The sequence below is a fragment of the Lathyrus oleraceus genome, chromosome 1 (genome assembly GCF_024323335.1).
Source record: "Lathyrus oleraceus cultivar Zhongwan6 chromosome 1, CAAS_Psat_ZW6_1.0, whole genome shotgun sequence".
Lineage (NCBI taxonomy): Eukaryota > Viridiplantae > Streptophyta > Magnoliopsida > Fabales > Fabaceae > Lathyrus > Lathyrus oleraceus.
The window spans coordinates 274,207,795-274,220,671 of record NC_066579.1 but is presented as its reverse complement, the minus strand read 5'-3'; the positions used below and the strand labels follow the sequence as shown (position 1 = coordinate 274,220,671).

The window sequence follows — 12,877 nt, the reverse complement described above, 5'->3', positions numbered from 1 at the left end:
TTGAAAACAATGTTAATGTTTGCACAAAAAGTTTGGCTTGGGTTAGAGTGGAGAGAACAAGAGAATGGCTAGGTCCTAAACATGCAAAGATGAGGGAAGAGAAATAAAACCGATTGGAGTTCCCTTCTTGAGATCATAAAGATGATCCAAGTTGCTCCTTTCCTTTGGACTTAGCAAGCAATAAGCAATTAAATCAAGCAATCAAGCACATATTCAATCAAGCTCCTAGGATCTTCCAATTTGGATTTGTCTCTTTTATCTTGGATGCTCATGACAATGGTCCTTCTAATAGCTCAAGTTTTGTATCCCTATCACACAAGAACACACAAATCAAAAAGTTCCACAATGCAATAACAAGAATGGACAAGAGTGAGTTTAGAATAAAGGTCCTTTCAATTCATCTTCAAGATTAAGCATTCTAAAGGCATGAGACCTAGTTGCTCTTCAACATATTTAGCATTCTGAAGGCATGAGGCCTAGTTGCTCTTGAAACTCCATTTAGCATAGGTTAGGTACTAAATCTAAGTCCTTTCTCCTTTTGCATTGGTTCACACAAGCAAAACAAAACAAAACACAAGGCAATAGTATATACACAATAATATGCTCAAGTGAGCAAAAGGCAAATGGCATAAACATAAACATGAGCACAAGTGAGCAAAGGGCAAAGACAAATGAATTAATGATCAAGAAATTAAATTGCATTAAAGTAAATTGCAAGAATTAAATGCTTGAATTAAAAGTTAGTAATTAGTAGTTAGTGTTAGTGTGTCATAAGGCAATTTAGCGTTATGTTAAGCAATCGTAAGTGGACTAATGTAGTAGTCACACCTATCTGAGGCCGGTCAATAAAACTATAGGTAACTAAACACAAGTTAGAGATCATGACTAGTAAGCCAAGCTCCTACAACTTGCCATGCCAAAAGAAAAGAAGAATGACCTTGTATGGATTTAGGTTTTTTGCTTGAACAAGAAGCAACCTATCTTGGACACAAAGCAATTCACTTGATCTTTGATCAAGATGAATTTGATTTGGATCAAAGAAGGTTAACCCTCTCATATGTCAAGGATAACCACCAATCATTAACTCATTGGTCAAAAAGAAAAAGAAGAAGAAGAAGATGGAAATGGAATGTACAAAATTGGAATTAAAAAGACATAACCAAAACACATTGATCAAACATGAATGGAATCAACTTCAATCAATGGTAAACAGAAGTGAAATGAAGCTTAGAAGTCAAGAAATAACAAAAATATTTTTGGTATTTTTTTGGAATTAAAATAATACATGAAATAAAATGAACAAATAAATGTCAAACTTCAAATCCAATTCAAATAAACTTGGATAAGTCCAATTGGATCGTTATAAGTCCAACATGGTCAAACAAGGTTTGACAAATTCTCTCAACATTTTTTGAAAACAGAAACTATTTTTAAACAATTAAAAATGGAGAAAAATAACATAATTGGACTAAAATCTTAAATAAATCTCAAATCAATTAAGAAAGTGATGAGAATATTTTTCATAGATTCATCATCATCCAAAGATGTTAAGAAAATATTTTTGAATTTTTTGAATATCAAATAGTATTTTTAATGAATTAAAAACAACCAGAAAAGAAATAATTCACAAAAAATATTAAATAGAATCACAAAAATAATTTAAAATCATTTTATGAAACTAGAATTGAAGAGAAAATTTTTGCAATTGGTCCCGTATTTTTGTTATTCCAAAAAATAAAGAAGTTATGAATTTTTGAAATAAAATAGAATAAAAGAAAATAAAACAAAAATTAATAAAAGAGAAAAAATCTGGAGCGCTGGATGACTTCATTAATTGACGTGGCAACATTCAATGGATTAGAAGCGCGCGCGTACCATCGTCATTAGTCAATGCGTCACATGCTGAATTAAAAAAAGTCATAACACGCAATGGTCAAGATTAGATTTGGTAAGCTTGATCCAAAGGCCAAGAATCAAACGCGTGGGAACGGTGGTGGAAACCATCATCTTCTCCGGTGAGAAGGCCAGTTCCGGCCACCAGTTGCAGGTTTTCAGACCTCAACCATAACACGCGATCTATATACCATTCGAAAGCTGGGGTGATGTACATCACCCCTGTAACCTTAGTTTTCATTCAAGATCCCTATAGAGGAAGAAATCTGAGCTTGAAAAATGAGGTGTTCAATCTGAACTTGTCCAATTCTCAAGATTAAAACCACAAATCAATTGCCTCTCACATGAGGACTTCAGAGATGCTAACCAAACCAAGCAATGCACAATAATAAAAGAGATCCGAAAATAGTTATGGTGAAAACCTTTGAAGTGCAGCTTGTGTGAGCTTGATCCAATCCAATCCTCGAGTGCAGCTTGATCTTGAAGTAACAAGGAAGCAAGGCTAAGGAATTTAGAAGCTGAAGATCAACCAGGAAAGTTGAAATTCAAGCTTGAAAAGTGAAGAGAAAAATTCAGAATTCCTTTAATGGAGGTTTGGGGAATCAGTTGAGCAGAGCTTCGGACGCCTTTAGGTTATCATTTGAAGTGAGCAAGCATGTCTATTTATAACCACGGTTGATGCAAGCAAGTAGAAAACTCATGTGTGCATGAACTTGGGTCCTTCATGCATGGGCCTGTACAAGCGCATGTGAGGCCCAAAACCACTAAAAATTGAGTGTTGAACACTAATGAATGAAGTTTGGACGTGCAGATGGCAATGTAATGGAGTGTGCAAGAAGATTTAACATGTTATGCATAATTGATCACAAAACATCACCTCTTCGAAAATGCCATTTGGAAAATTGAAACATAAGCATGTGGGTAATGATTGGAAAGGTCTTGACATAAGGAACAAATGTTATGTTGAACAAAAATTCATTTGGAGTGTGGAAAATATTAAAAACTGGCCATGAAGTTCAAGGTACAAAACATGTATTTGAGAAATTTGCCAAAATGGACCAACTTCAAGCCCTTATGTTTCAATGATGCAAGCCTCAAATGACAAAACCTTCAACATCAAAGTTGTATATCTTTTCAATAAAATCAATTTAGACTTAAATTTTGCATCATTTGGATTTTTTATGAGAATGTTATGGGCACTTGAAGTTGGACTTTTTCACATTTCAATGACTTTGGTCCAAAGTGACCTATAATGTTTTGTATTATCACATGTACTTCTTTTAGGATTATGAAATTTTGTCCAACATAACAATTTAAGTATACATCTTAAAATTTCCAATGCACTTGGTCTCACCTCAAAATCATAAAATATGAAGGAGTTAGGTCCTTGGGAAGTTGACCCAAAATTAGGGTTTCAGTCAAAATGACCTATAATGTTTTGAAATCAACGATGACCTTCCAAGTTTCAAATGAATTTTTGATGAACATGAACGTTGTTCATATGGTTCTTAAGAATATTTTTTATCTTGGGGTCATCTTCATTTGACAAACACATCAAAAGGTAGGTCTCAGTGGATTTCAAAATAGTCAGATGATTTGATCATAGGTTGAGGTTGCTTCATGAGCAAGGCACAATCAATGCACAGTTGAATTAGGGTTTCCTTGGGAAACAATCCTCAAGCCCTTTAGTTTATCTTGATCAAATTGACAAATTGAGAAACGTGGGAGGCATATATGATGATTGAGAGCTTTGTGAACCATTGTCATGCTTGCTTCTAACTTCATCTGGCCATTTCATTGAGCATAGGGGCCTCCTAGGAGCCTTGAATCACATGACTGCTTGAGCTTCAAAATAAACAAGTTAGTGACATATTTTTGTGCTTTTGATTAGTAAACAAAATAAGAAAAGCAATAATATACAATTCAAGCATCCTTGGTGGTCTCAAACCAACTCACACAAAGCCCAACCCTAGGGTAAAGGAGCCAAGATGCTATGATCCTTGAGGCAAATGCAATGAGCAATGATATGATGCCATGAGGGATAGTAGGGTCAAAATTAGGGTCTTACAATATCTCATTCTCTCGCAACTCACTTTTCCACTCCAATCCAAACGTAAAAATGAAACTCTTGGATTTAAGTATGAGTGGTTATGTCTCATATTGACATGAAATGGAGGTGATTAAGTCTCCTACTCACACCAATTGCACAAAATGATAAACATATAAGAGAAATGATTCATACACCCGTGACCTTAAGATTTTGGATAAATGAGTTTTAGTCCATTAGCACTTCTGATGTTCCATGAACTCTCAAATAAATAGTATTAAAGTCATGGTTAGGCTCAAATTTGTGGTGTCGATTGTTGAATTCAAGTATAAATGTTTAAGTCTTACATTGATTAATAAATAAAAAATTGGATATATAAAAGAAATTACAGGTAAGGGGGTTGGTTACACAGAGGGAAGGTATTAGCACCCAAAGTATCCTAGGGAGCCCGTTTTTGTGTGTAAGTGTTTTAGTTGGAAAAGATGTTTGCTAAAAATAAAATGATGGGATGAGAAAAGAATTTATTATTTACAATTTTGTGTTTGACAAGACCTTTGGTCTTATGCCTATGTACCAACATAAAAATGAGGGATCAAAACCTCGTGGTTCGTGGTAAAATTTTCAAAGATGGGTGGATCGAATTTAACAAAAGCTTAAAGATATTTTGTTATCAATGGGAGAATACTCAACCAAACATCCACCGTTAATGAGGGCTTTACAACATTTAAGAAGGAGGGTTCTAACTCGGATTCAATCAACAAGTATGCCACTAACCCCTAAGAAATGGAAAGTCTTACAATCAATATATCATGGAATGGGAGAATTATATCTCAACCAATGATAACTCAAATCTAAATCCTCTCTTTTGAAAAAGATAAAAGGAAAAGGCACAAAGTGGCCAAAATGATTAGATGAGGTAGTTAGTTATTTTTTTTTCTCTTTTTTGAAAATAAAGTCAAAATGATTAAGTTCATTTACAAGTTTGATTATTAAAATATTTTGAAAATCAATGGCATAAGACCAAGGTTTCTACTCATTAAAACAAGTCTAAGTTGAAAATAACAAATAAAGAAGTTTTTTTTTAAATGAGAGAGAGATTTTGAAATTAAAGAAGGAGGAGGAGATGAAGGAACTACCCTAGTCAAGACTTAAAAGTTTAGAGCTGAAAAGATATAATCCATGGGAAGCATCCACAAGACAATAGTGTCAGATAGAAACCCATTTCCTTTGGATTGTTAAGCAAGCAACAAAGCATAATCATCCAAGCAAATAATAAGAAGACCAATCCTATCAAATAAAGATAACCGAAAATCCAATAAGGCACTCCAAAGCAAGTAGTCTTCAATGTCCTTTAGATGTATCAGATGAGATATCCCTTGAAACATACTCAAAGAGAAAGCATCAAATGATATCAATAAGATCAAAATAACAACTCAGACAAGGAGAGTGAGGGTGTAACAAATGAACCAAAGGAGTCTCTCAAGGCTTGTATCAGATGAATGACATTGGCCAAGAAATGGTCTCAAATTAATGGCATTGGCCAAGTTTCCACAGCTCTGGGATGTTTCCTACTCTAGGTAAATAAGTCCAAATCAAGTCAAAGACAGATGTCCAACATTCCACCAATGTATTTTTAAGATTTTTGTTGTTATTAAGTGTTTTAAGGTCCTAAGACCACAAACAAAACAAAATCACAAGCACAAAATATAACACAAGCAAAAATACAATATGGCTCAAGTGAACAAAGTAAAAATGACTTAAACATAAACAATTTGCATGAATGTAAATGACAATGAATGATTGCAAGAACTTAAATTTCATTAAAGTAAATGACATTAAAATAAAATCAATACAATGAGATATTAATGAATGTTAGTGAAGGAAGAAAAGTTTGTTTAAGTCATTTTTTGGAGAACACTCAACCATCTACTCACAAGCATGAAGATATGAACCTAGACATCATTCATGTAAAGGGCTCCAACTTGGATAAAATCAACAAGTATGCCACTAGCTCTTACAAATGGAAAAGAGGCAAAATCTTCACACAATACCATGAGGAATGGGTGACTTACAATTTCAGTTACAAAAACACTATTGCTTTTGGGGCAAATTTAGCGTTATGTTAAGCAATCGTAATTGGACTTATGTAGAAGTCACAACTGTCTGAGGTCGAGCAATAACAATATCAGTATTAATGCATGCTAGAGACAAGGTATCAATACTAAGCTACTAAAGCATACCACACACAAAAATAATAGGGAATGGATTTATCTCAATCAAGCTCATGTTGATTCATTTGACACAAGGTCATTGATGAATCAACTAGCATTTTGATCTATGAGCAATCATTGACCATGAATGGATTGGGAAATAAGTGAGATGAAGATGAATTGGAGAAGTGAAATAGATCCCAAATTGATCAAGGGATGAACCTCACTTGATCAATATCATTCATTCATCTTGAGGGATGAAGTTCAAACTTCACCAATCCCCTAAATTCAATGGTATTGACCAAGTCAATGTCCAATTCAACCAAGACCAAGGCCAAACAGAACTTGAGTCAACACAAAGTCAAGAAAATGGCTCAACAAAATATTAAAGTAATTCAAACAATTTAAATCAATTTTAAAAATTAACAAAATACATTTTAAACTGTCAAAAACCTGAAATCCCTTAAAATCACCAAAGAAATGGCAAAGGCATTTATCATAGGTTAAACAAGGTCAAATAACCATTGACTAATTTTTTTGGCATTTTTTTAAAGTCATAAGTATTTAAAAATCAATTAAAACAAATCAAAAATCACAAAATTCACTAAAAATATCAAACCCAATCCAAAAATTAATTTTAATTCAGAAATGAAAAGAGGAAATTATTTATGAAATTTTGGTGTTGGTCACATTTTTTTTTTGGATTAATATTGAAATTATAGTAAATTTAATAAGAAAATGATATTTAAAAAATAATTTGGAAAAATAAACTAAATCAGAAAAACAATGGCCATCAGATTTCCCTCATTAATTGAGGTGGCAGATCTGGTGGTCATGCACATAACATCCACCATGGGCCTTAGTCAATGCACGCGTAACAATGATAATCACAATCAAGGGACCAGATTAGAATGTGGTCATGGGATCAGATGGTCTGGACAACACCAACACACCACCGGAGCCCTAGCTCCGGTCATCTTCTTCGGCAACCTCATCGGACTGATCCAGATCAAAAGTTTACAAAAATAAATGGATCATACATCAATTTGAAGAGAAAATCACGACGATTCCAAATATGACCTCCAAATCTTCCAACTCTCACTCTATAATGAGAAATATGGAGTTGAAAGTTGAGGTGTTCAAACTGAATTGCTTCGATTCAACCTCAAAGCAACTTAGTATCAATGCCTACATTGGTAGGGCTTTAGTCATACACAAAACAAGCCAAGATCTCAAAGAATGAGTGAGAATCGAAGAATTAAAGTTTTAGAAAATTCACCTTTCGATTGCAACTTTTAAGCTAGATCTTGATGTAATTCCACTTGCTTCTTCTTCATCTAGCTTGCAGGAGATGAATAGGATTAAAAAGACTGTGTATCCTTGGAGTTCTAGTTCACAAACAGAAGTTTAAAAGGATTTCAATTCATTCCATCGAACACTGAAAGTTTGGTACTCAAATTACCGTTTCCGTTCATATTCAACCTTGGGCAATACACTCAAATATCCACAAACACTAGTGTTTCCCAATCTCGCAGAATCAAGAAATGTGATTTTGTTACGATTCCAATTAACAGTTCAACACGAACTCAAGAAGCGAAATCAATCACACAACGCCACACCGTTCACTCGTGTTTCCCGGTGTTTCCTTGTGGATCTGAACCGGAGCTCTAGATACCAATTGTTGGTGCATAAGATGAAGAAGATGAAAATGAAAGAAGAGAGAGAAGAGAGAATAACAAACTTCAACTACTCTGTTAAAATGGTTAGAGCAAAATGGTTGCACATACACCATATCACAATACTCGGTGGATACATATGTTAACAACCACAGTACTATATATACACAAATAATAATGTCACGTAGACGAAATACTAAAATACTAAATTACCCCTCAACATAATTGAGTGGTTTAAATGGAAAGTCTTTTAAAGGAATTATTTTTGTTCATGAAATTAAATCATCATAATTTTGTGAGCACACAAATTTAACTAAAAGTGCTTTGGAGGAATTTGTTAAAAAAAAAATTCATATCTCATTCTCTCGCAGCTCACTCTTCCACTCCTCTCCAAACGTAAAAATGAAATTGTTGGATTTAAGTATGAGTGGTTATGTCTCATGTTGACATGAAATGGAGTGATTAAGTCTCCTATTCACACCAATTGCACAAAATGATAAATATATAAGAGAAATGATTCATACACCCGTGACCTTAAGATTTTGGATGAATGAGTTTTAGTCCATTAACACTTCTGATGTTCCATGAACTCTCAAATAAATAGTATTAGAGTCATGGTTAGGCTCAAATTTGTGGTGTCGATTGTTGAATTCAAGTGTAAATGTTTAAGTCTTACATTAATTAATAAAAAAATAAAATATTGGATATATAAAAGAAATTACCCTGAGATCCTAAGCGTTTTGTTCATTGACACTTGCGGGAAACTTGAAGAAATTATAGAACCCAATATATTAGAAACTCGAAGAAATTGACGTAATGGTAAAAAAGATTGATCTTTTTGACCATCTTAAAAAACCCTAAAACCTGTCAGAAACTCTTTGTTTAACATAAAAAAACGGATCCAATGCTCTTGGTCATTGTTTAATATCTATAGCAAATTGTACTTAACTAATTTATATAGCTGACTTAACAATGTGTTGTTTAAAGAGACCTAACAACATGCCATTATATTTATTAGATGCACTATGGATTCCATATTTTCAGCTGTGAGCATGTCTTAAACAAATTAAATTTCTCATAACAAGCAATAAGAGATTTAGATTTATCACATGCAACATGTGAACCAAATTAAATTTAATATTTAAAGTTCACATTACCAGTAATATCTATATAAACGTAGTCCTTCATAAATTGAATTACCAACATTTCATATCTAAAGAAAATACTTGAATAAGAAAAAAATGTCAAATCTTAATATAGATGCTGCATTCCGTTCATCTACTCCCAATGAATGTTATATGTTTGTGGGAGAAAACTATGTGGTTTTGAATTATGCTCCATGTTCTGGAGACATAAAGAAAAATATCATTAATGGGCCAATTAAAACTGTTGTTGGGTTTCCAATGTTTGCTGGAAAAACATTCGAAGGTAAAATAGATTGTGCCTTTGACACCGAAGACACTGATGTATTCATCTTTTCTGGAAATGAATGTGCCAAAATTCAGTATGTTCCACATTCTGCTGAGGCTACATTACTCATAGCTCCTATTCCAATATCTCAGATGTTTCCTTGTATCTATAGTTTATTTTTTGCTAATGGAATAGATGCTGCAATCAAGTCCACCGGAAATGAGGTTTTCTTATTCAAAGGCGGTTGGTATGCTCGTATAAACTATCGCACCAAGCAGCTCATGTCTGAAAATTACATTGGCAAGGGTTTTAGTAGTTTGTATGGTACAGTATTTGAAAGTGGAATTGAAGCAGCTTTTGCTTCTCACGTTCAAAATGAAGCTTACATTTTTAAAAAAGAATACTATGCACGTATCAACTTTGCCCCAGGTACAGCTGATGGTGACTTTATTGTTGGTGGTAAAATTAGGAAAATCTCTACTGATTGGCCTGCTCTTAAAAACATCTTACATTTTTAATTTTGGTTTATTTTCGAATCCTAAATGTAATGTCATGTGTGTGGTAATGAGTGTGGAGGCTTCTCGTTCGTTACCTCACATTTTGTGTTGTTGTTATGTTTTAATACTCTTTCTGTTACAAAATGACCGTCAGCTTATGATGTTCATTGTTTGCTTCTTTTTCTTATCCTGTCTTTCTTTAATAATTTGAATAAAATTCAATATTTTAATATTACTATCTCAAATCATTTTATGTTAATAGATTAGCTATATATATAAAAGAAAAAAAAAATCCTTGATTAAGAGTAGTTAATGGATACTTGATGATCAGAAGAACAAGGAGGGAGTCGATCTTTGATTTTCTATAATTAGAAAAAACAATTTCAATGTTTGAAGAGATTTGTTGTCCATTCAAAAACCCATCTAAAATAGGTTTCACATTACCATACACACAAAGATAACAATCTCATTGATTCCAACGACCTTCAAATTTGTTAGAGCAAAATTCAATCACAAGATACAATAATGAACAAATATGGAGAGTGTGAGAGAATAAAAAGAATTGGGTGAAAATAGATGTTGTAGCCAACCAACTAAGAAAAAAAAATTATTCAAAAGTAATTGGGGTTTCTACATACATAAAGATATATTCAAAAGTTAATTTTCTTTCATCTTAACTCCACACGAGTTTGAGTTTGTATAACCAAGCCATTTGGGTCGTCTACCTTTGTCAAATGCGGGAAACATAATTCAGCAACCAATTGACATATCTTAGAATTCTCTTAACTGCTGTAAAGTGTGATGCCTTTGACTTTCCGGTAAATCTGCTCACTATGCCCATGCAATATGCCAAGTCCGGTCTCGTATTGCACAAGTACCTCAATGATCCAATCAACCTTCTATACTGTATTGGATTAATAGTTTTCTCATCTCCATTCTTTGACATATGGAACCTTGGTTCTGTAGGGGTAATGACCACATTACAATAGTCCATTTTAAACTTCTTCAATATCTCAAGTGCATACCTCCTTCGATGCATGATAAGTTCTTTTTTGGACTTGTAAAACTCAATGTCCGAAAAATATGTCATGAGACCGAGGTCACTCGTCTCGAAATCCTTCATTAGATCAATCTTAAATTTTGTAATATAACCTTCACTAAATCATCGACGTAAAGACACATGGTGATCACTCCTTTATTTGTAGCCTTCTTCACATGCACACCGCGTTTGGATGAACATTTATCAAATCCTATCTCTTTTAGAAACTCATCAATTCTCTTGTTTCAAGATTCTTGTGGTTGTTTCAGCCCATACAACTCCTTTTTTGAATTTATAGAACTTGGATTCTTGATTTTTTACCACAAAACCAGGAGGTTATGCCACAAACACTTCCTCTTCTAATAGACCATTCAAAAATATAGATTTGACATTCATTTGGAAGATGTATCCATTGTTGTTATTCGAAATTCTAACAACTAGCCTAATGATTTCAAACCTAGCCATCAGTGCAAATATTTCTTCAAAGCGCATGCCTTCTCTTTGAAAAAATCCTTTACCATTAATCTAGCCTTGTGCTTGATCGCTTCATCTTTCAGATTTCCTTCACATCATACACATATTTTACAACAATTGGATTCTTTCTTTAAGATGTATCAACTAGTACCCATGTTTTATTTTTCTCAATTGACTCTAGCTCCTCTTTTGTACATATCCATCTTGGATCACCCAAGGTCTACTTCATTTTCATCAATTTGGATTAAGCCATAAGTCCAAAATAGACAAAATCATTGTTATTGTTTACTTTGATATCCGAGAACAACTCAGAATCTTGCAATCTCACATGCATATGTCTATTTTCCTTATTGATCTTCTCACGTTTTCTGCAATTTATCCAACGTAAACTATGATCAACAAAGAAGAAAAAGTTAAAGACATTGAAAGATAAAGATGAAGACAACAATCGATCATGACAAAATCACAATGATCAACATTGAACAAAGTTAAGATTTTCTTTATCTATGATGAATCATCCTTCTTAATTTAAATAACATAAAATCTCTGAAAATATTATTAAAACTTAAAATATTTTTTTTTCAAAGTTAACGCATAAAAACCCATGGAGGACTTGCCTTAAGAAGCTATTTTAAAAGTGTAAAAATGTTATTTTTAATGCTTCTAGGAAATTGGTAGTCTGTTATTAGAATATGGTAGGCGAATACCAACGTTATTTTTTTAAAAAAATTGGAACGTTGTAAACTAGTAGTCGACTACGAGAATTTGGTAGTCGACTACCAGCTGAACCAATGTGTTTTTTATCAAACAAAATCACTTGACTTATAAAGATCATGGAAGCAAGATGTCCAAAATGAACAAACGTCTTTTAAGGTTTCTTCCCTGAATTGTGTCTCGTCATTAAACATTTATAAAAAACTATTATGCTGTAAAAATCATTATCATGTAATTGTATAAATATATTACTTGCTCCCAAGAATCATTAATGCCGGCAGAGACAATGTTTATCATGTATTTTATGACATAAAATCCACATTTGTATCCTCCTGGTTGTACATACAAAACTCATGTAATTATAGATAAATGAATATCATAAATAATACACTAACTATAAGGATAAAATATTTGGACTTTTTTCTAATTTCTTTCAACATATTGATTCATTCCACAACTCTATATATTAAAAAAAAATTAAATATTGCATGCTAATTACAAAGTCAAAGAAAATATATATTATTAAGTCACAAAAAAGATAAACTTACGTAGCAACTATACATTTCATCCTTGAATCAAGTTTTTTTGCCTAAGGAACATAGCACAATCATCATACTTTGTTTACGACAGATAATAATCAATTATCAATGAGCACTGCAAGATTACGAGTATAATTAATAATGGGTAAAAAATTGAATACTAAACAAGAGAAAATATTAATTCATAAAAAATTGAATGGATATATGGGAGATTTTTTTTTAAATAATCAATTTTTAAAAAAAATCCAAAAGAACCCATATTTTTAAAAAAATTACATATATGGGCAATTTTTGCCCTAATATGTGCATGGGCGCCACCCTAGATGGCGCCTACCCTTAATTGTAGGGCAAGTCGCCACTAGGAGTGGCGCCTACTCC

At 33.0% G+C, this 12,877-nt stretch overlaps 1 protein-coding gene across 1 annotated transcript; it reads left to right on the top strand.

The window, feature by feature from the left end:
• The first annotated feature begins 9,067 nt into the window (after positions 1–9,067).
• LOC127103142 (albumin-2-like) lies at positions 9,068–9,754 on the top strand. Its single transcript, XM_051040423.1, has one exon. It carries the CDS (start codon positions 9,068–9,070, stop codon positions 9,752–9,754), a length of 687 nt encoding a protein of 228 aa, XP_050896380.1.
• Positions 9,755–12,877: the final 3,123 nt, after the last annotated feature.

Coding starts and splice junctions, on each gene's coding strand:
- LOC127103142 (XM_051040423.1), top strand. CDS start 9,068: ATGTCAAATCTTAATATAGATGCTGCATTCCGTTCATCTACTCCCAAT.